The sequence below is a fragment of the Gallinula chloropus genome (assembly GCF_964237585.1).
Source record: "Gallinula chloropus genome assembly, chromosome: 29".
Lineage (NCBI taxonomy): Eukaryota > Metazoa > Chordata > Aves > Gruiformes > Rallidae > Gallinula > Gallinula chloropus.
This window is the reverse complement of record NC_140114.1, coordinates 382,528-404,734: the sequence shown is the minus strand read 5'-3', so window position 1 is coordinate 404,734 and position 22,207 is coordinate 382,528. Positions and strand designations below refer to the sequence as shown.

The 22,207-nt window shown below is 72.7% G+C and overlaps 1 protein-coding gene and 1 pseudogene across 2 annotated transcripts; both read left to right on the top strand.

Annotated features, from left to right (window-relative positions):
* Positions 1 to 479: 479 nt before the first annotated feature.
* Positions 480 to 3,689, top strand: LOC311202331 (mothers against decapentaplegic homolog 6-like; annotated as a pseudogene). Its single transcript, XR_014618187.1, has 4 exons — positions 480 to 515; positions 1,429 to 1,830; positions 2,558 to 2,648; positions 3,126 to 3,689. The product of XR_014618187.1 is annotated as a mothers against decapentaplegic homolog 6-like (transcript).
* Positions 3,690 to 18,345: 14,656 nt separating this feature from the next.
* Positions 18,346 to 20,447, top strand: ZBTB7B (zinc finger and BTB domain containing 7B; the record flags this gene model as incomplete). Its single annotated transcript, XM_084276921.1, is given in 3 exon segments — positions 18,346 to 19,142; positions 19,144 to 19,350; positions 20,027 to 20,447. Coding segments are annotated over 3 exon segments (1,419 nt in total). The 5' UTR covers positions 18,346 to 18,351.
* Positions 20,448 to 22,207: the final 1,760 nt, after the last annotated feature.

Below are 22,207 nucleotides of genomic sequence, written 5' to 3'. Positions count from 1 at the left end.
GGCTTTGTTGTGCAGCGGGACCCCACCCAGCGCCCGCCGAGCAGGAGGGGTGGGGCAACAGGGACACCCCCCACCCACCCATCCATCCACCCCCCCACCCCCCCACCCACCCACCATCACCCTGGGGTGCTGGGGGGTCAGGTCGCCCTTGCACCGTCGTGGCTGGGGACTGGCGTTGTGCCACTGCACCCCACAGCCCCCCACCCCGTGGGGTCTGCCCCCCCCCCCCCCGCACCTTGGGGGTCTCTAGTGCCCTCCAACCCCCCCATAGCCCCCCAGTGCGCCCTGAGCACCCGCGGGGGCTCCGTGCCCGCGCCGTCGCCCTGGCCCGGTCGCCGCTGAGCCCCCCCCCACCCCCCCCTCCCCGGGGTTGGCCCAGTTCCCAAACTGGGAGATCCGGGGGAGGGGAGAGTCCGGCCGGGGAGCAGGAAAAGGTCCTGGCAGCCCCACGGCGCGGGCAGAGCGCGGCCAGCGCCCGGCCCCACGCGGACCCTTCGGCTCGGCCACCCCCAGCCGTGAGTGAGACCCCCCCCCAGACCCCATCCTGCTGCCCTCATCTTCCTCAGGGACCCCGCGCTGAGGGGCTGGGGGGATAGAGCCACACGGGATGGGACGGGATGGGATGGGATGGGATGGGGATGAGATGGGGATGGGATGGGAATGGGGTGGGATGGGATGGGATGGGGATGAGATGGGGATGGGATGGGGTGGGATGGGATGTGGATGGGATGGGGTGGGATGGGGATGGGGATGGGGATGGGGTGGGATGGGGTGGGGTGGGATGGGATGGGATAGGGATGGGATGGGGATGGGACGGGATGGGGATGGTATGGGATGGGATGAGATGGGATGGGGATGGGATAGGATTGGTTCCCCTGTACTGGGGTTGATTTGGGGGGGGTCTGCATCCCTCCATGGCCTCAGGCCACCCATTCCCCTGGGCACAGGTGGGACACGGGTGGGATATGGGGGTGGGACACCGGGGTGGGACACTGGGGTGGGACAGCTGTGCCAGGACCATGCTGGGCCGGGGACCGTGGCTTTCCTGGGATGCTCCATGCCCCATCATCACCACAGCTGCTCACCGCATCCCCCACCCCACCCCACCCAGGCCCCCCACCCCACCCAGGCCCCCAGGGACCACAGCTTCAGGCTGCCCCATCCCCATCCCCCTCACCACCATCCCCCCAACCCCCCTCCCCGTATCCCCCCCCCAGCTGACCCCCCCCCCGCACCCCGCAGCCCCCTCCCCCCCCAGCTGACCCCCCCCCCCGCAGCCCCCTCCCCCCCCAGCTGACCCCCCCCCGCACCCCGCAGCCCCCTCCCCCCCCAGCTGACCCCCCCCCCGCAGCCCACTCCCCCCCCAGCTGACTCCCCCCCCGCTCCCCGCAGCCCCTCCCCCCCAGCTGACCCCCCCGCTCCCCGCAGCCCCCTCCCCATGTTCGGGTCCCGCCGTGCGGGGCTGCTGCGGCGGCTCTGGCGGCAGCGCTCGGCCCCGAGCGGCGCCGAGGACGGGACCGGCCCCCTCAAACCGGCCGCCGGGCGCTCTTCAAGAAGCTGAAGGACGAGGAGCTGGAGCAGCTGGCTCAGGCCGTGAGAGCCGCGGCCTGCGGGACCCCGGCTGCCTCTGGGTGCCGCGGGGGACCCCCGGGCTGCCAAACCGCCCCCGCGCCGCACGTGCTGCTCTGCCGCCTGTACCGCTGGCCCGACCTGCGGCAGCCGCGGGAGCTGAAGCGGCTCTGCCAGCGCCGGGCCGGGGCCCGGGGGGCTGCGGGGGGGACGCCGCCCTCTGCTGCAACCCCCAGCACTTCAGCCCGCTGGCGGCGCCCGGTGAGCGGTGGCGGGACCCCCCCCCCCCAAATCACCCCCCCGCCCTAAGGGCCCCTCCTCGCCTGGTGCCCAGGGCTGGGGGGGGCTCTGGGGGACGGGGGGGGCTCTGGGGGGGTCAGGGGGGGGCTCTGGGAGGCTCATGGGGGGGCTCTGGGGGTGTCTGGAGGGGCTCTGAAGGGTCTCGGGGGGTTTTGGGGGGCTCTGGGGGGGTCTCTGGGGGTGGCTGGGAGGCTCTGGGGGTGTCTGGAGGGGCTCTGAGGGGTATCTGGGGGTTATGGGGGGCTCTGGGGGGTGTCTGGAGGGGCTCTGAGGGGTCTTGGGGGGATCTAGGGGTTTTGGGGGGATTCTGGGGGTGTCTGGGAGGCTCTGGGGGTGTCTGGGAGGCTCTGGGTGGCCCTGGAGGTCTCCAGGGGGCCTCTGGGGGTCTCTGGAGGTCTCTGGGGGGTTCTGGGAGACTCGGGGGGGGCTCTGGGGGTGTCTGGGAGGGCTCTGGGGGCTCTGGAGGGCTCTGAGGGGTCTTGGGAGAGAGGGGTTGGGGGTATTCTGGGGGTGTCTGGGGGGCTCTGGGAGGTCTCTGGGGGGGCTCTGGGGGGCTCTGGGCGACTCTGGGAGTCTTGCGGGGGGGGGGGTCCTGGAGGAGCTCTGGGCGGCTCTCGGGGGTCTCCAGAGCTCTCGGGGGGGGCTGGGCCGTGCACCCCACCCCTCACCCCCTTCTCCCCCCCCACAGAGACCCCCCCGCCCCCCTACTCCCGGCGCCCGGGGTCCCTCCTGGCCGGAGCCGCCCCAGTTTCCCGGCTCCGGCAGCGGCGTCTGGCGCGGTAAGAGGGGGGGGGGGGATGAGGGGGGGTCCCGCCGGGCTGGGGGGCCGCGGGGGGGGTCAGCCAGGGTTACCCCTTCCCCACAGCCCCAGGCAGCTCTGCCCCAGGGGCACAGCCCAGAACTGGGGGAGCGGTGGGGATGAGGGGTCCCCCCCCATTTTCACCCCCCCGCGCCCCCCCCCCAATTCATCCCCCGTTATTTTGGCCTGGGAAGAAATTGGGGGGGGGGGGGGGGAGGAAATTTGAGGGGGGGGAGGAAATTGGGGGAGGGGTGAGAGAATTGGGGGGGGGGGGATGAAAATTGGGAGGGGGTGGGAATGGACAACCCCTCCCCCATTCAACCCCACCCCCGGAAAGTTGGGGGGGCTGGGGGGGTGGGAATGGGGACACCCCCCCCCATCTCCCCCTCCCCCCTCCCCACGCGTGTCCCCACTGACACCCCCCTCCCCCCTCCCCTTCCTCCTCCTCCTGCTGCAGACTCCGCCCCCTCCCAGCTCCCCAGTCAGGATGCCCACTGGTGCCAGCTGGCTTACTGGGAGTACCGGACGCGCGTGGGCCGGTTGTTCGCCGTGCGCGAGGACTCGGTGCACGTGTTCTGCGACCTGCCCCGGGGGGAGGGGTTCTGCCTCGCGCCCCTCCCCGCGCCCCCCCGGCCCCGCCGCCGTGCGCCGCGTGCGGGGCAAGATCGGGCGGGGGCTGGTGCTGAGCCGCGAGCCGGGGGGGCGGGTCTGGCCCACAACCGCAGCGACCACCCCATCTTCGTCAGCTCGCCCACCCTCGGCCCCCCGGCGGGCGCGGGGCCGCCGCCGCCGCCGCCGTGCTGAAGGTTTTGCCCGGGTATTCGGCGAGGTGTTCGACGCCGAGAGGTTCTGGGGGGCCGGGGGGCCCGAGGAAGGGCCCTGGACCCCCACAGCATCCGCATCAGCTTCGCCAAGGGCTGGGGACCCCGGTACTCCCGGCAGTTTGTCACCTCCTGCCCCTGCTGGCTCGAGGTGCTGCTGAGCCGCCCGCGCTGAGGGGTGGGGCAGGAGGGGGGGAGGGGGGGGCCTAAAAAGGGGAGGGGGACCCAAAAAAAGGGGGAGGGGGGGACCATAAAAAGGGGGAGGGGGGACCCTAAAAAGGGGGAGGGGGACCCTAAAAAGGGTTTTCTTTGGGGGGAACCCCTCAAAAAGGGGGGGGGCCCTAAAAAAGGAGGTGGGGGACCCTAAAAAAGGGGGAGGGGGGACCCTAAAAAAGGGGTGGGGGGACCCTAAAAAAGGGGTGGGGGGGCCCTAAAAAAGGGGGAGGGGGGACCCTAAAAAAGGGGGGGGGGAGCCCCAAAAAAGGGGGTTTGGGGGGACCCCTAAAAAAGGGGGAACCCTGTAAGAAAGGGATTTGGGAGGGGAAACCCCTCAAAAAGGGGGTGGGGGAACCCCTAATAAAGGGTTTTGGGGGTAGAACCCCCTCAAAAATGGGTCGGTGGGGGAAGACCCCCCAACAACACCCCCCCCCCCCCAGCATCTCTCTTCAGGCTGCACCAGCCTGGCTGAGGGGATCCCTCCCCCGCTCTGTCCCAGCCCTGGGGGTGCCTGGGCCCCCTCCAACACCCCCCCCCCCCCCCCAACACCCACTGCCCCAGTCGTGGGGGTCTCACCACCCCCGGACACACTTTAATCTCCTTCTCACCCCTACTCCCCCCTCCCTTTTTTTATCCTTTAATTTATTTTAATTTATCTTATTTTTATATAAAAGCCCCAAACGGGTGATGCGGGACCCCCACCCCCACCCACCCCCCAACCCCCAGCCGGTGGGGGCTGAGGGGGTGCGGGAGCTGCGGGATGGGCTGGAGCCCCGGAGTGGGGTGGGGGCTGCAGGATGGGGGGGGGGGTGATGGCGTGGGGGGAGGTGGGGTGAGTGGGCACAGCTGGAGGTGTGGGGCAGGGAGCACAGCTGGATGTGGGGCAGGAGCACAGCTGGAGGTGTGGGGCAGGGAGCACAGCTGGATGTGGGGCAGGGAGAGCAGCTGGATGTGGGGCGGGGAGCACAGCTGGATGTGTGGGGCGGGAGCACAGCTGGATGTGGGCAGGGAGAGCAGCTGGATGTGGGGCGGGGAGCACAGCTGGATGTGTGGGGCGGGGAGCACAGCTGGATGTGGGGCAGGGAGAGCAGCTGGATGTGGGGCGGGGAGCACAGCTGGATGTGTGGGGCAGGGAGCACAGCTGGATGTGGGGCAGGGAGAGCAGCTGGATGTGGGCGGGGAGCACAGCTGGATGTGTGGGGCGGGGAGCACAGCTGGATGTGGGGCAGGGAGAGCAGCTGGATGTGGGGCGGGGAGCACAGCTGGATGTGTGGGGCAGGGAGCACAGCTGGATGTGGGGCAGGGAGAGCAGCTGGATGTGGGGCGGGGAGGCACAGCTGGATGTGTGGGGCGGGAGCACAGCTGGATGTGGGGCAGGGAGAGCAGCTGGATGTGGGGCGGGGAGCACAGCTGGATGTGTGGGGCAGGGAGCACAGCTGGATGTGGGGCAGGGAGCACAGCTGGATGTGTGGGGCAGGGAGAGCAGCTGGATGTGGGGCAGGGAGAGCAGCTGGATGTGTGGGGCAGGGAGCACAGCTGGAGGTGGGGCAGGGAGCACAGCTGGATGTGGGGCAGGGAGAGCAGCTGGATGTGGGGCGGGGAGCACAGCTGGATGTGTGGGGCAGGGAGCACAGCTGGATGTGGGGCAGGGAGCACAGCTGGATGTGTGGGGCAGGGAGAGCAGCTGGATGTGGGGCAGGGAGAGCAGCTGGATGTGTGGGGCAGGGAGCACAGCTGGATGTGTGGGGCAGGGAGCACAGCTGGATGTGGGGCAGGGAGAGCAGCTGGATGTGGGGCAGGGAGCACAGCTGGATGTGGGGCAGGGAGAGCAGCTGGATGTGTGGGGCAGGGAGCACAGCTGGATGTGTGGGGCAGGGGCCAGACAGGGACCTGACCCCCCAGCCCCCCGGGGCCAGCGCGTCCTTGGGGGGTCCGGACCCGCCCCCGGTGTTCGGACTCCAATAAACGGCGCCGCGGGCGCCAGAGCTTCTCCCGCCGCGTCCCGCGTGTTCCCGCTGCCGGTCCCCGTGTGTCCCCCCGGTCCCGTGTCCCCGGTGCCGGTTCCCGTGTCCCCCCCGGTGCCGGTTCCCGTGTCCCCGGTGCCGGTTCCCGTGTCCCCCCCGGTGCCGGTTCCCGTGTCCCCCCGGTGCCGGTCCCGCGTCCCCGGTGCCGGTTCCCGTGTCCCCCCCGGTGCCGTCCCGTGTCCCCCCGGTGCCGGTTCCCGTGTCCCCCCCGGTGCCGGTCCCGTGTCCCCGGTGCCGGTTCCCGTGTCCCCCCCCGTGCCGGTCCCGCGTCCCCGGTGCCGGTTCCCGTGTCCCCCCCGGTGCCGGTCCCGTGTCCCCGGTGCCGGTCCCGTGTCCCCGGGCCCCGCGGGCCCCGCAGTGCCCTCTGCAGGCGGCCGCGCCCGGGCCGCGATGACCGCCCGGTCCTTCCTGCCACGCCGCCGGCCCCGCTGACACGGGGGGGCCGCTGACACGGGCCTGGCGGCTCCGCGGCCCCCGCCAGACCCCCCGGGACCGTGAGGTGAGCGAGCGGCCGGGGACGCGCCGTCGGGGCCGCTGCCGGTGGGGCGGGCGGGAGGATCCCGGCGGCACCGAGAGCGCCGGTACCGGGGATGGGGGGGGGGGGTACGGAGAACGGAGGGGGCGGTTGAGGGCGGGGGGGGGCGGCGATGGGGGGGATTTGGGGTGGATTTTCCCCCCCCGCACACCCCCAACCCCCCCGCGCCCCGTCGCCACCGGAGCCCCGAACCGGCCGGACAACCGGATAACCGGGAGGGGGGAGATGCAGGTGCGAAGGGAGGCGGAGGTGGGGATGCTGCGGGGGGCGGGGGTGAGGCAGGTGGACGGGCGGGGATGAGGAGCGCGGGGCTCCGAGCCCCGGGAACGAACGAGCCGGGGCTGGGGGGGGGGGGGGGGGGCGGCCGCAGGTGCCCAGTACCGGGACCGAACGGGCGCGGGGAGGGGTTGAGGCACGGGGGGGGGGATACAGGGAGGGAGGCAGCCCCCCCCCGCCCGGCCCGGCTGACATAACGTCTGCGGGGCGGTGTTTGCCTTGGCCGCGGCCCCGCTCACACTTTCCGCCAGCGCCGGGCAGCGGCGGCCGGGCTCTGAGTCAGGAGCGGGAGGGATGGGGAGGGGGGATGGAGGGAGAAGGGGGGACGGACCGGGGTGAGGTGAGGTGAGCCCCGGGCCGGGCCCGCCGCTGCCTCCCGGGGCGGCCAAACAGGTTGCGCGGGGTCCCCGCCCAGGCACCTGCGGAGGGGCCGCTCCCGGGGGGGGGTGTGGGGGGGAAGGGGGGGCCCCCCCGCCGCGCCCTGCCCCAGCGCCGCCGGGACTGGGGAGGGATGGAGGGAGGGGGGAAGGGGAAGGAGGGGGGGGCACGCACACCGACGGCACTGCCGCTCCGCAGCCCCGCTGCCCGGTTCTCCATCCCCCCCCCGCCCCGTTCCCGGGCCCGGTTCGCCGTTCACCCCCCCCCGCCCCGGTTCTGCACCCCCCCCGGGCCCGGCACCCCCTCCCCTCCCACCCCCCCCGTGCCGGGTCTCCCCGGTTCTCACTGCCCCCCCCGCCCCCCGCGGCGTTCTCTGCCCGGTCCCCCCGCCGTGGCCGGTCCCCCCCCGGTGCCCGCGGGGCCGCGCTCGGGGCTCGGCGGCCGCAGCGGGCGGGGCGCGAGCGGCGCCTGGCACCGGGCGAGGCGCCGGCGGGGCCGGGCCGGGCTCCACCCCCCCCCCCCCGACCCCCCCCGACCCCAACACCCCCCCACAGACCCCCCGAGCCCCCCCCGCCCGTCCCCGGGGCCGGTCCCGTTAATCGCCGCCGCCTCTGACTCAGCGCTTCCCCCCCCCCTCCCCGCACCCCCCCCGCACCCTCGGTCCCGGGGGGGGCTCCGCGTGGCCCCCGCCCTCCCGGGAGGGGGCGCGGCCGCGCTGACGGACAGTTCCCCGCCCGCCAATCGGAGGCCGGAGCGCCGGTGCGCTGCCCAATGGGCGCGCGGGGGGGGCGGGCGCTTCCTGGAGCCCCGGCGGCGGCGGCGGCAGCGGCGGGGGGGGGGCGGGGGGGGCCGGGCGGGGCGCGGCCGCGGCAGGTGAAGGCGGAGGCGGGGCCGCGGCCCCGGGACCGGCCCGGAGCTCGGGCGGGGCTCTCAGGTGAGCGGACGGACCCACCGGCGGGGTCGGTACCTCCGGTGCCGGTTACCGGGGCGGCGATCGGCTCGTAGAGCCCGGTGAGTGGCGGGGAGCGGGGATGCTGCGGGAGGGGCGGGGAGGGGACGCGCGGGGCTCCCGGTGCACGGGGGGAGCGGGAGAGGGGACGCACACACACACCCCCCCAACCCCCGCCGTGCCCCCCCCCCCCCCCCCGGAGCCGGTGGCCGCGTCCCCCGTGGGGGATGGAGGATGCGGGGGGGGGGGGGGGGTCGGTCACGCGTGGGCTCTTCCCGCTCCCTCCGCACGGGGAAACTGGGACTGTGGGGGTCCCGGTGCCGTCCCGCCGCCCGGGGAGCAGCTCGGCTGCATCCCCCCCCCCCACAAACCCCCTGCCCAAGACCCCCCCTCGGCCCCTCTGCGGGTGCGCGGGGTTAGGGAGAGCGCGGAGCGGGGGGCGAGGGGGGGTCCCCCTCGTGTCCTGGCAGCCCCATGGAGCTGAGGGTGGGTGGGGGTCCCCCCTCGTCCCGGCACCCTCGGGGAGCCAGTGGTGGGGGGATAGGTGGGGGTCCCCCCCGTGTCCCCGCACCCCCGCCCCGTGTCGCTGGCCCCACGCGGGTGACGGTGGGGGGGTCCCACCCTCTGGCGGTGGGGGTCTGGGTAGGGCTGCCCCACCAGGCCTTGGTGGCACCTGCTGAGCACCCCCGCCCTCTGCCCCACACACCCAGCGCTGCCGAACCTGCGCCCCACATCTGGCACCCCCCAGGCTGCTGTTTGCCCGGGGTGGGTGCGGTGTTTACACCCCCCACCCCCCCCAGCCGCCCTCTTGGGCCGCGGCCGCCCTTGACCCGGAGCCGCTTTCACCCCCGGCGAGGGGCCGCGGCGCCAGGTTTGGCTCGGGGGGGGGGGGGGGGGTGTGTTTGGGGGGGTCTCTCCGTGCCTCAGTTTACCCTCGCGGCTCGCGGGGCCGCGCGGTTGCAGCGGGTGGGTCGGGACGAGCCGGCGGTGGCGGAGCCGCTGCCAACCGCCCGTTGGTGCCGCCGGTGCCGGGCACGGAGGGAGGGGCCGGACTTTGGGAACTTGAGGCGGGTGCGTGGGGAAGGGGAAGCTGCGGGACGGGGGGGGGGGTGTGGGGCGGCGGGGGGCCGGGGGGGGGGCCCCGTGGCGGCGCGGGCGCTGCCGGGTGGGTGTATCCCCGTGGCACAGGTGACCGTCGGGTGATGCTGGTGGTGGGATGCCGGCGGAGGGACCCCCCCGGTGCCGCCGCCTTTGGGGGCGCAGCCCGGGCACGGCCCCGGTGCCCCCCCCGGCGCTCCCCACCCCCCCCCGGCCGTGCGGCTCTGCCAGCCGGGGATCTGCACCCTCCGTGCACACGTGGCACGAGTGCGCCAGGCCTGAGCCAGGCGGCGGGCGGGAGCTTCGGTGGGGCCGGGGGCGGCGGGACCCCCACCCAGCCCCCCTCTCCCGACCCCACAGCCCCACTCCCGGCCCGGGGTGGCCGCTGCCCCCCTCGCAGAGCAGGAACTTCTCTCCTTGGGGGCCGGCGGGCGGATGATGAAACCACGGAGAAATCTCTCCTGGCAGCGGCGGGGCCGCTGGCGGGAGCCCCCGGGAGCCCGCGCTCCCCCTGCGCCGTTCCATGGAAACCCCGCGGCCGGGGGGAGGGGGCGGCCCCTGCCCGGTTTCGGGGAGTTGGCGCCCGCCCGGTTGGCCGCGGCGGGGTTGGCGGCCCCGGCGAGCCCCGGGGGCAGCGGCGTGTCCACACCCCGGCGAGCCCCGGGGCGGCCGGAGGACCCGGACCGGGGCGGGGGGGGGGTTGGGCTGAGACCCGTCAAACTCGCTTCATGCCAGGGAGGTGACGCTTGGGTGGCCGTGCAGAGAAACGGCGGGGGGCGGGGGGGGGGTGATGGTGGGATGGGGGTGGGGTGGGGGGGGTGGGGGGGAGGTCGCCGTGCCCGGTGCTGCAGCCGGTGACCTTCAGCGCGCTGGGTGCGCGGCCGCGCGCGGGGGCAGATCGGGGATGGGGAGGTGCGGGGCACCCCCGCGGCACCCCTGGGGCTGGTGGCGTGACGCGGGGGGGGTGTGGGGAGGAGGTTTGGGGGGTGTAGGAGGGGGGGGGTCACAGCCAGGGACACGGACCCGCCGAGCGAGCCGCGGCGGGGGAAAATGAAAGCAGGTGATGCGGAAGGAGAAGTAGGTCAGGCGAGCGCCGGCCTCTCCCGGCAGCCTCGGCTGCTCCGCGCCGCTCAGCCCCGGCCGGCCCCTCCGCCGTGTGTCCCCCCCTCCCCCGGGCACCAGCCCCGGGGGGCTGTGAGTGTCGGGGGGCGGCCGCCGGGCTCGGGGTCCCGCGCGGGGTGGGCGCCAGATGCTGCCCCCCCCGCCGTGCCGGCTGCCTGGGGACGGGGCCGATGCTCTGGGTGATCGGAGCTTTTGGGGTGACCCCCCCCCTTCTCTCCCTTGTGCCCCCCTCCTCCCACCCCGGCGCTGGGGGTCCCCGGTGAGGAGGATGCTCCGCTCACCCCGAGGAGGGAGGGGGGTTCCCAACCCAGCCCCCATCCTGGCAGAGCTCGGGGACACCCCCACACCCCCCCCATCCCCCAAACGCCACCCGAGAGCCGCTGCCCCACAGTGTGGCTCCGCCGTGGGGGTCCCCGCAGTGGGGGGCTGGCCGAGTCTCGCTCGTGGCTGTGGGTCTGGGGGGGCAGCAGTACGTGGGGGGGATTAGTGCTGCCTGCCCCCTCCTTCCCTCCCCCGGGATCAGCCGTGGGCAGCGGGGAGCTGGCAGCAGGCAGCTGCCGTGGGGGCGGAAGCCGGGCTATTTCGGGGGGTGTGGAGGGGGGGCCGTGGGCTGGCACTGTCCTTGCTGGGTGACCCCACTGGGACCAGCCCGGCGCTGGGATGGAGCATCGGGGGGGGGGTCAGTCCCTGGGGTGCTGCGGGAGTGAGGACCCCAGGGCAGGGACGGGGTGCCACCGGCTCGGGGGGGCTGTATGGTGTGGGGGGGTCTGGCTGCCCCCCAGGGGTGTCCCGTGGCTCTGGGGGTTGGCAGTGGGACCAGCTGTGGGTGCTGGGCTGGGGGTGGGCAGAGCCCCCATCCCCGCTGCCACGGGGACCCCTGTGCCGGGCTGGGGGTGCCTGTGGGGCAGCGAGTGCAGCTCCATCCCCCTGGGTCCCGGGCAGGGCTGGGGTGCAGCGGGACACCCCCCCTGCTGCACCCCTCTTGCCTGGACCCCCCCACTCCCTTGGAGCGCTGCTGGCCCCGTGCCCCCAGCGCTGGGGGGGTCGAGCATTTCCATCCTGTGCCTCCCCCTTCGAGCTCCATTTTGGCAACACCTTCCTCCCTCCCTCCCCTCTTCCTCCTCTTCCTTCCCTCTTCCTCCTCCCCTCCCTCTTCCTCCTCCTCCTCCCCTCCCTCTTCCTTCTCTTCCCTTTCCCCTCCTCTCTTCCTCCTCTTCCTCCTCTCCCCTCTTCCTCCTCTCCCCTCTTCCTCCTCTCCCCTCTTCCTCCTCTCCCCTCTTCCTCCTCTCCCCTCTTCCTCCTCTCCCCTCTTCCTCCTCTCCCCTCTTCCTCCTCTCCCCTCTTCCTCCTCTCCCCTCTTCCTCCTCTCCCCTCTTCCTCCTCTCCCCTCTTTTTCCCCTTCCCTCTCCCCTCCCCTCCCCTTCCCTCTTCCTCTTATTCCCTCTCCTCTCCCCTCCCCCTCCTCTTCCTCCCTCCTCTCCCCAGGGCAGGGGGCAGCTGGGGACAGCCAGGGCCTCTCCTGGCCTCTCCCTGGCTGGGGGTGGCAGCGCTCGGAGCCGGGAGCCCCAAGGTGCCCGGCAGAGCCCCCGCACCCACAGCCTCACCTGCTCTTGCCCACCCATGGGTGAGCAGCTGGCCCCCCCCCCAGTCAGGACGTGGTGTGGGGCTGAGGATGAGGATGATGCCCACCCTGTGCCAGGATGGAGCTTCATCCCATCGCTGCCGACGCCGGCCATGGCACCCGCTGGTGTGGGGAGGAGGATGGACGGTGCCAGCCCCCCCCTCCCCAAAATCCCCCCCCCCTCCCTCCCTCCCTCCCTCTCTCAGTGCCACTGTCCCCCCATAGGGTGGGCACCCCCCGTGCCCCCCCATCCAGGGCGAGCAGCAGTTTGTGGCCGGGCGCGGGGGTGGTTGCGACACCCCCAGGGTGGGGACGGTGCGGGGGGGACACACACACGTGGTGAGTCACCCCAGCAGAGCCTGGCCACCAGCGGGAACCCTGAGTCAGGGCTGCGTGCCCATGCTGCGCCCCTCCCTGCCCGCCTCGCCCACCTTATCTCCCGCCCTTAGCACCTGGCACACCTGGGCCAGGGGGGGCTGGCGCCGTTCCCCTCCTTTATGGGGAGCAAAGGGCAGGGAGAGGGTTGGCGGGCAGGTGCCACGTCCCTTCCCCCCCCCCCCCTCCTCTCTGTCCCCCTGGATCCACTGGCCGTGCCCCCACCCTGCCAGCTCCCCGCTCCGGGACATCCCTGGCGGGCAGCGCGGTGCCCGGGGATGGGATGGAGGGAGGGGGGTGGAAGGTGGGATGTGGTGCCACGGCACGGGTGGGGTGCTGGCACGGCCACCGCCCCTCGGCTGTCCCCATGGCCTCTTGGCCATGGCTACTGCCCTTCTGCCATGCCCCTGCCCCTTGGGCATCCCCCCTGCCCCTCAGCCGTCCCCACAGCCCCTCGTCTGTCCCCACAGCCCCTCTGCCATCCCTGCTGCCCCTCAGCTGCGCCCACAGCCCCTTGGCCGTGCCCGCAGCTGCTCAGTCGTCCCCGCAGCCTCTCAGCTGTCCCCACTGCCCCTTGTCTGTCCCCACAGCCCCTCAGGCATGCCTGCTGCCCCTCTGCCATCCCTGCTGCCCCTTGGCCATGCCCACTGCCCCTCAGCTGTCCCCACAGCCCCTCTGCCACCGCCGTTGCCCCTTGGCCGTGCCCACAGCCCCTCGGCCATCCCCCCTGCCCCTCGGCCATGCCCGCTGCCCCTCTGCCATCCCCCCTGCCCCTCTGCCATCCCCCCTGCCCCTCGGCCATGCCCGCTGCCCCTCTGCTGCTCTGGCTCTTGCACAACCACACTCTTTCCGCCAACGTTGCCGGGGACCGAGGCCGCGCTGGCGTCGGGCTCTTCCCCTTTCTACCCCCGGCCTCGCGCTGTTGGCAGCGCTGGTGTGGCTGCCCAGAGCCTCTGGCCGTGTTGGGGTGGGTGCTGGGATGGGGTGAGGGGGGGGGAGCTGCCCACCCCTCCCCATCACGGCAACCCTGGCACGGCCCTGGCTGAGCTGGTGTGGGCGGCCGGGGTGGATGCTGGGTGCCGGCCGTGGGGTGTGGGGAGCAGCTCTCCAGGCTGCTAATTGCTGTTTAGCTGGGGCCGCAGAGGGTGTAATTAAGGGGGGGGGTTGCGTGAACCTGCAGCCGGCCCCCCCCCCTTCACCAACCCCCAGGGCTGCGGCCCACGGGATCCCCTGGCTGGGGAGCGGAGGGGCCCGGGCACCGCGTTTGGGCTGGGGGCCATCCCAGAGCCCCCTCCCCAGCTCCCAGCATCCCACAGCGGGTACCGTGGGGACCCTCTTTCAGAGCAGGTTGGGGGTGGGGAAGGGGGGGTTGGCAGCCCTGGGACGGGCCATGTGGAGCTCCAAGCCCACAGCAGCACCCCCGTTCTCACAGGTGCCATCCCAGCAGCGAGCGCCCATCACCCTGCCTCGGGGCGGCTGGGTGAGAAGGGCCCATCCTCCTCCTCCTCCTCCTCCTCCTCTTCCTCCTCCCATCCTCCTTGGCTCAAGGTGTGGGGGGAACAACCCCGCGGAGGCAGCTGGGCGCAGGGGGATGCCCGCGGCGCCGCTGCGCCCGTCCTGCCCGAGCGCCGGGAATTTCCTCCCACGGGAGTGGGCTGGAGGTTGGGGGGGGGGGGGGGGGGGGATACCCCCCACCCACCCACCACCCTCCCCGCCGTGTTCCGGGTTGGTGGCCTGCGGCGCCGGGCGCGAAGGGTTAAGGCCGTGTGTGTGTTCTGGGAAGCAGCAGCAGCAGCAGCAGCAGCAGCAGTGGGGCTGGGAGGTGCGTGACCCGGGGTGTGGGCGTCAACTCCTTTTGAGGTGGGATCCTGCGCTCAAGTGCAGCCGGGGAGCGGGGCCAAGTTCACACACACCCGGCACCCTGCGCCCTTCCCCTCCCCACCGCGCTCGGCTCGCGGGGCCGCCGACCCGGCCGCGGCGCAGCGCCCAGCCAGGTGAGCCCCTCGCCCGCCCACCCTGTCGCCAGGGAAGGTGCCAGAACCACGGGGATATGAGGGTGGGAGGGTGGGTTGGGGTGGGTGGGCACCAGCTGGGATGCTGCCCCTGCACCGCCCCCGCTGCCGGTGGGATGGGGATGGGCTGGGGGTGGGATGGAGGGATGGTTTGGGTCACCACAGCCTCGGGCCTGCACCCCACGGCGGCGATGCCAAGCAGCCGGACGCGCCTCCGGCGGCGGGGAAGGTGTTGGGTGGTGGGAGGGGGTCGCCACGCTGGCACAGGGCCCGGCGCCACCGCGGGGGCTCAGCGGGGCTGGTGGGTGCTTGTCCCTGCTACAGGTGCCGGTGTCGGCGCTGGCGATGCCGCCGGCCTTGCGAGCGCCATGGTAGGGTGCCCGTGCCCAGCCTCCAGCACGGTTGGTGTGCCGGGCTGGCACCGGGCCGCGGCGGGAGCTGTGCCGGGCGCGGCAGTGGCAGAGCAAGGCTACAGGGCTCAGAGTCCCTGCCCTGGTGCCGGCGGCTTGGCCACGACACTCAAGGTGTCCTGGGACTGGGTGACACCATGAGCGAGGAGCCGGGTGGCACAGGGGGGCCGGGAGGCCGTGGCGGTGCCGTGGGGCTGGCTCCCCAGCGCCGTGGGGCAGGCGGGCGGGGGAGAGGGGTGGGGGGGTCCCCTGTTTATCCTCTTCTCTCTTCAACCCATTTCCTCTCGGCTCCGCTGGCTGTTTTCTTCTTTCAAAGAGCGGCACCGCTTCCCCCGGCCGCCTCCGCGCCGGCACCGGGACCCCCGGCACGGACCCGCTCCAGGGCCACAAGCCCATCCGAACCCCACCCCAACCAACTTCCCAGCTGGATGGCTGGAGGGGCTGTGACACCCCCCTCCAGAAACCCACCCCTCACCCCACAGCCTGGCCACCCCTTTCCCTTCACCGCGGTGGCTGGCACCAAAGCCATCGCTACCAGCACCGCCGCCGCTCCTTGCCAGCTTCGCCAGGGGTGATGCCCAGTTTGGATCCTGGGGGTCTCTTCCCAGCTCCCTGAAGGAGCTGGGGGGTGGGAGGGGGTTGGGGCTGTGGCGGGGCGAGGGGCCGGGGCCCGCTGGGTGGCTGGTGCCGCGTTCCCCTTCCTGGGTGACTCATTCTCCCCGGTGCGGCTGTGAAGTCCCTCGACAGCGTTTGCGACTCCTGTGACCGAAAGCGGCAGCGCTCGGCAGCAGCCCAGCTCCCCAGGACCCCTGACCCCCCCCTTTTCCTATGGGAAAGCAAAGCAGGTGGGGGGTACCCCCCCTCGCTCCCGCTCCCAGACACCCCCACCGACCCACCACCCCGGCACAGGTTGGCGCCGTGCCTGCGTGCCGGGTGCTATCCCAGCTCGGCAGCGTGTCCCAGGCAGGGTGGGTGGGTGCTGCACAGCTGGGCCCCCCCCCACCCTGCTGCCATTTTGGCATGGCCAGACACCCCAATTCCACACCCCCTCCCCAGGGCAGGGGGGTGCCGAGCGGGGCTGGCGGCGGTTGTGCCAGGTGGCACAGGCCGGCGGCGGCGGGATGTCAGGGTGACCTGGGCAGGCATTGTTCCCGCTGGAACATGGGAGCTGGTTCAGCGTGGGGAGCAACCAACCCCCACCCCACCCCCCCCAAACACACCCCACCCCACCCCCCCGGCCCCTTTCCCTGGCCCCGTGCGCCTGCCGCAGCCGAAACGGGCCCGGCCGCAGGCGTTGACGTAACCAAGAAAGCCTTGGGGCCTGGGCATCGCCACCGCCCCCCCCCCATGGCCTGTGCCCCCCCTGCCATCATCCCAGAGCACCGGGGGTTGGGGGGCCAAGCTGCAGCCCCCCCCCACCTCCTCAAACATCCCCCCCCCATTTCCTTATCGTCGCTGCGATCTCCTCGATGGCAGCACCCGCTCAGCATGTGACTTCGCTCCAGCGGGGAGGATGCGCGGGGGGTGGGGGTAGGTTAAGGGGGGGGGGGATGTGGGGGGGCGGAGGGTGTCGGGGAAGAAGAAGCGGTTTGGTGCGATGGAAAATCCCCCTCCTGCCGCCACCTCGCCCCCGCCCGGCCCCGCTCCTTCGGCCGCAGGCGCATCCGGCCCCGCGGCCGGGGGTCCCGGCTCCCTTTGCCGGGCTGGGCCGTGGCGCCGCCAGCCACCTCCGGCTGGTCCCGTGGGCACCGTGAAGCTGGTGGCTGGGCCCGTTCCTCAGGGCGTCATCCTGTCCCACAACCCCCTCCCCTCCCCACCATCACCTGCTGATGTACCTATGGCTGGGGCCTTGGCTGCTGCGCCGAGCCCGGGCACCCCCGTGGCACAGGAGCCCCACGTGTGGGTGCTGGTGGGAGCCACACCAAGCAGGAAGAGCCCCCTGCACCCAGGTCCCTCCGTGGGACAGTGGGTGTCACGGTGCTGAGGGGGCCAGCACAGCCCATCCCTCCTCCATGGGGCTGATGGTGATGGAGGGTTCGGGTGCTGCCCCATCCCTGGACTCCCAGTTCCATGACAGTCCCCGGGGGTCTGCAAAGCTCCAGGGTGCCCTTGGCAGGCACCACATCCCCATCATCCCCCCCCCAACCTCCATTCCCTGCCACCACCCGAGCCACAGCGCGGGGCGCTTGCCTCCCCTAATCCTGCCCCCGCTGCTAATCCCGCCTAATCCAACCGGGGGCTGTCGCTGCCTGTTGGCTCCCAGGGCCCTGATGGCTTAATCGCCCCTAATCCACTCGCCCCCGCCCCGGCGGGCGACGGGGACCCCCGGCCGGTGGCTGGTGGCCAAGGGGCAAGGGGTGGCCATGGGCGCCCGGCGCCGGCGCCGCCATCCCGGGCGGTCGACGCTGCCCGGCTCCCAGTTTCAGGGGCGGCTGCCGCCTGCCCTGCCGGTCGGGCCTGCTCGGCAGCGGCTGGGGCGGCTCCGCAGCCGGTTGCTCCGGGGCCGTTCCCAGCCGCCTGCCGAGGCAGCCCCAGCTGGCGGCCGCCCAAGCACAGGGAGCGGCCGGCGCGGGGATGGGCCCCTGTGCCGGGGGCTGCCGGCCGCGCCGCCCCCTCGGCGGGCAAGAGGGGGCACGTCCCCTGCGCCTGCCGCCGGCACGGCGTGGCTTGGCACCCATGGGCTTGGCGCGACGTGGCGGGGTTCGGTCCTGGTGGGCCTGGCGGTGGCTTGGCCCGGCGACGGCCGGTGTCCATGTGCCGCCGTGTGCCGGGGCTTGGCTCGGCTCGTGGTGGCACAGCCCCGCTCCGGGCCCTGCCAGGGCCTCGGCCTTCCTGAGGCTGCAGCCAGCGCGCAGCCGTCCCAACACGGTGTCACCAGACAGCCAGGACACCGTCACCTGGGGGTCACAAGGGCTGGTGGGCTCCACCGCTTGCCCACCCCGCTGTCCCCGGCACAGCGCCACAGGGGGAACCTGGGTGCCGTCGGCGCCGCGTTTAGGGCCGAGGCCAAGCCCTGCCAGCCGCAGCGTGGGAAAGGCCCGGCTCGCTCAGGCAGGGCTTGGCTGGGCGAGGAGCAGCCCAGGGCTGGGGCAAAGGCGGAGGGAGGGAGCTGGGCCCCCACTGGGAGCGGGGGCAGGAACCGGCGGCGCGGGTGCTGATCCTAATCTGCAGTGGCAGGAAGCGTGGCCCCCGTTCCCAGCCCGGCTGGGCTCTTCGGGGCGGCCCCCCTGGCCCTCGGGGCCCTCTTCCCGGCACTCGCCCGCCCACCCGCGCCCGCCGCCGGCGAGGCCCGCGTTCCCAGGACGGGGCTGCCGGGAGCTGGTGGCTTCGCCTGGCCGGGATGGGGCCGGGGGTGGGTGCTGGGTGCTGGTGCTGGTGGTGGTGGTGGTGGTGGTTAGGGGGGGGCGGGTGGGTGGGATGGCGCAGGAAGCGCCGCGCCTCGACGCCGTTCAAAGGCACCGCGCTGAGATTTCCCCCCTTTGCTGTGGTGGCGGTGGGGGGGCGGCGCGGGCGGCCGGGTGCCGGCGGCGGAGGAAGCGCGGGGGGCTGCGGCGGCGGTTGAGGGGGGGATGGCGAAGGGTGTGTGGGGGGAAAGCGTGCAGCCTGCCAACCTCAGCATGGGGAAGGGAAGCAAGGGGGGGGGGAGGGGGGCTGCCCTTGCTCCCCTTGGGTTCAGCGTCCCACCAAAACCCCCAACCCCCCGGCGCTGGGATGGAGATTTCCTCGCGGGCCGAGCCCGAGCCCGGGCGCTTCACAACCGCGAGGGCGTCTCCACCCAGAGCCCGGTGCCCGGTTTCCACGCTGGTTTTGGCAAAGCATCCCATCCTTCCCTGGCAGGTGAGGACCATGGCCAGCCCGGAGGACGATCTCATCGGCATCCCCTTCCCGGAGCACAGCAGCGAGCTCCTGAGCTGCCTGAACGAGCAGCGCCAGCTGGGCCTGCTCTGCGACGTCACCATCAAGACGCAAGGGCTGGAGTACCGCACGCACCGCGCCGTCCTGGCCGCCTCCAGCCGCTACTTCAAGAAGCTCTTTGCCGGGCCGGGCCCCGGGCAGGAGGTCTGTGAGCTGGACTTTGTTGGGCCAGAAGCTTTGGGAGCGCTGCTGGAATTCGCCTACACGGCCACGCTCACCATCAGCAGCGCCAACATGGGGGAGGTGCTGCGCGCCGCCCGGCTGCTGGAGATCCCCTGCGTGATCGCTGCCTGCGTGGAGATCCTGCAAGGGAACGGGATGGAGGCGCCAGGCCCGGATGACGGCGACTGCGAGCGCGCCCGCCGCTACCTGGAGGCTTTCGCCACCCTCCCCGACGGCGAGACGCCCGCCCCGCCGCCCCCTCGCCCCGCCGCCCGCCGCAGCAAGAAGACCCGCAAGTTCCTGCAAGCCCGCGGCGCCCGGCTCAACAACCACGCCGAGGAACCGGCCCCCGAGGCCGAAGGCTGTGCCGGCAGCCCCCCGCCGCCGCCGCCGCCCCGGCCCCCATCGCCGCCGCTACCCGAGGGGCTGCCGCTGCCCTACGAGAGCTTCGAGCTCCCCGAGGAGGAGGAGCTGCCCCCGCACCCCTTCCCCTTCCCCTACCAGGCCCCCCTGTCCCCCGAGGAGGCCGCCTCGGATGAGGACCCCATCGACCCCGACCTGGTACCTGAGCTCGCTGCACCATGAGGCGCTGGCTCCCGGCCTGGATACTCCCGACAAGCTGGTGCGGAAGCGCCGGTCCCAGATGCCCCAGGAGTGTCCCGTCTGCCACAAGGTCATCCACGGCGCCGGCAAGCTGCCCCGCCACATGCGCACGCACACCGGCGAGAAGCCCTTCGCCTGCCAGGTCTGCGGGGTCCGATTCACACGGTGAGCGGCTCCAGCCAGCCCCTCGTGCCCCCATAGCTCCCCACCTCCCCCCGGGACAGCCGTGCTGGTGCCCAGCCCTGTCCCTCCCCGGCGCGGTGCGGGGCCGTGGGGGTCCTGCTCCGTGTCGGTGCTGTGCCGGATCCATTCTCCATGTCCACCTGCAGCAGGAATGGCGGCAGCATCCCCCACGGCAGCTCCACTGCCAGCCCTGCTGGTGCCTGGCCACATCCCTGGCAGGTCCATGGGGTCTTCTGCACCTCATGGGTTCTCCGTGCCCACCCGCGCCAGGCATGGCGGCAGCATTGCCTGTGGCACCTCTGCGGCCAGCGCCCAGCCATGTCCCCGCTGCAGCGCGGTGCAGACCCAGCCTGTCTTCTGCACTGCGTGGGTGCAGCCAGACCCACCCCCCCTCCCCACCCACCCCAGCATCACCCCTCTCACCCTTCCCTTGCCAGCCCCACGTCCCCAACAGGGTCCATCCCAGAGCTCCCATCCCCCGGCCAGCCGGGATAACCCATCCCCTGCTGCAACCACCCACCTTGGCCGAGCAGCCCCCTCCTCCTGCAACCACCTCCCATCTCCCCAGGCCACCTTCCATCTTCCCCCACCCGCCATCTCCCCACACCATCTTCCCCCCCCTAATTCCAACCCCACCTTCCTTCTCCCTCCCCCCCAGGAACGACAAGCTGAAGATCCACATGCGGAAGCACACGGGCGAGCGGCCATACTCGTGCCAGCACTGCAGCGCCCGCTTCCTCCACAGCTACGACCTGAAGAACCACATGCACCTGCACACGGGCGCGCGGCCCTACGAGTGCTACCTCTGCCACAAGGCCTTCGCCAAGGACGACCACCTCCAGCGCCACCTCAAAGGCCAGAACTGCCTGGAAGTGCGGACCCGCCGCCGCCGCCGCGACGAGCCGCCGCCGCCGCCGGCCGGCCCGCCAGGCCTCGACCTCTCTAACGGGCGGTTGGAAGGGTTACGCTTCTCTATCGCTCGTTACTGGGGTCCGGGACAGGCCGAGGAAGAGGAGGAAGAAGTGGAAGGGGAGGAAGGGGCGCAGGCGGATAACGGGGTGTCGGTGGAGACGGCGTAGGGGCTGCGGCGGGAGCGGGCGCCGTGCCGGGCCAGGCCAGGCCGTGCCCGCCGGGGTTTCTGTTCCCGTTTCTCCCGTCACGGTTCGTTCCCAGTTATGCAAAGGGGGGGAAACCCCCCCTGGCCGATTTGCACAATGGGGTGTAAGGGGGTGGGGGGTGTAGGAGGGGCTGGGGGGGGGATGGGGATGTCCCCGCCACCCCCACTCCCCCCTTTCCTCCCACACACCGTGTCCGGGTCCCTCCTGCTGTGACCCTGATGGTGGTTTAGAGGGGGGGGGGAAGCGGGATTGGGGTGTCGCCCCCCCCCCAATACATACCCCCCCCCCTGTGGATGCGCCCCCATCCCAGCGGGACCGGGACCACCCCCCCTCCTCCTCCTCTTTGCCCAATTACTGGTTGGGGAGGGGAGGGGGTTGAGGGGGGGTGTGGGGGGGGAGCTCCCTCCGCCCCGCGCTGTACATAGCTTATTGTGACCCCCCCCCACCTCCTCTCCCCCCCACCCACCCCCCAAGCCCCCCGAGCAGCCCCTCCCCGGCGAGCCCCCCTCGCCCCTGCACTCCCGGCTGCTTTCTCTTGGTTGCACTATTCGGGTGAGCCCACCCGGGTGTGGGGCAGCCCCGGCCCCCACCCGACCCCCACATCCCCCCCCCTCCTCCTCCTCCTCCTTCTCCATCCCACCCTGGCCCTGTGGGACCCCCCCATCCCTTTCTCCTCCGCGCTGCCCCCCCAAACCCGGGGTGGCCGGGCCCCAGCTGTCACCCCTCTTCTGCCCTTTGCACATGCCCCCCAACCGCCCCCCCCGGGGGGGGAGCAGGGGACCGGCACTATTTGCCTAAAATAAGAGTTTATCTATATTTAAAAAGATGATGTAATATATTCCCCCCCCCTCCTCCTCCTCCCCAAACCGCCCCCCCCAGCCCCTCCGCTGCTGCCCGCCAGCGCTGCCCGGCCCCCCCACCCCCGCGCATCTGTCCCTTGCCATGGGGTGCCGGGAGGGGTGATGGGGATTTGGGGTGCGGGGGGGTTGGGTTGGGGGGGGGGGCTCTGGGCTATGTCATGGCTTTAAAGTGCCTTATGGTGAACTTGAAATTTTCGGCTACTTGAACCTCTCTTGGTGTCAGGAACCAAATGAATAATCGGCGGGCGGCCGCCCCACCCCCACCCCCCCATACCCCCCCCCCCCGCCGAGCCGCCTCTGTCTGTCCGTCTGTCCGTCTGTCCGTCTTTTGGGGTGGTTGTTTTTTTAAGACGAAGGCTGCTTGGTAATAAACGGAGAAGCAGGGACACCCCCTGCCTGCCTGCCTGTGCTGGGGGGGTGGGGGGTGGGAGGTGTGGCGTGTGCCCCCCCCCCAAATCACTGGGGCAGCAGAGTGGGGCTGGGGGACACTGTGGGGCTGGGGACACCATGGAGCTGGGGGACACCGTTGGGATGGGGACACTGTGGGGCTGGGGGACACTGTGGGGATGGGGATGGAGGCACTGTGGGGATGGGGACACCATGGAGCTGGGGGACACTGGGGATGGGAGCACCATGGAGATGGGAATGGGGGCACCATGGGGCTGGGGACACCACAGGGGTGGGAACAGGAGCATCATGGGACTGGGGGCACTTTGGGGCTGGGGTTGGGAGCACCATGGGGCTGGGGACACCACAGGGATGGGAACAGGAGCATCACAGGGCTGGGGGCACCGTGGGGCTGGGGGCACCCTGAGCCTGGGACCACCGTGGGGTGCCAGCCACTGCCTCAGAGCACCAGGA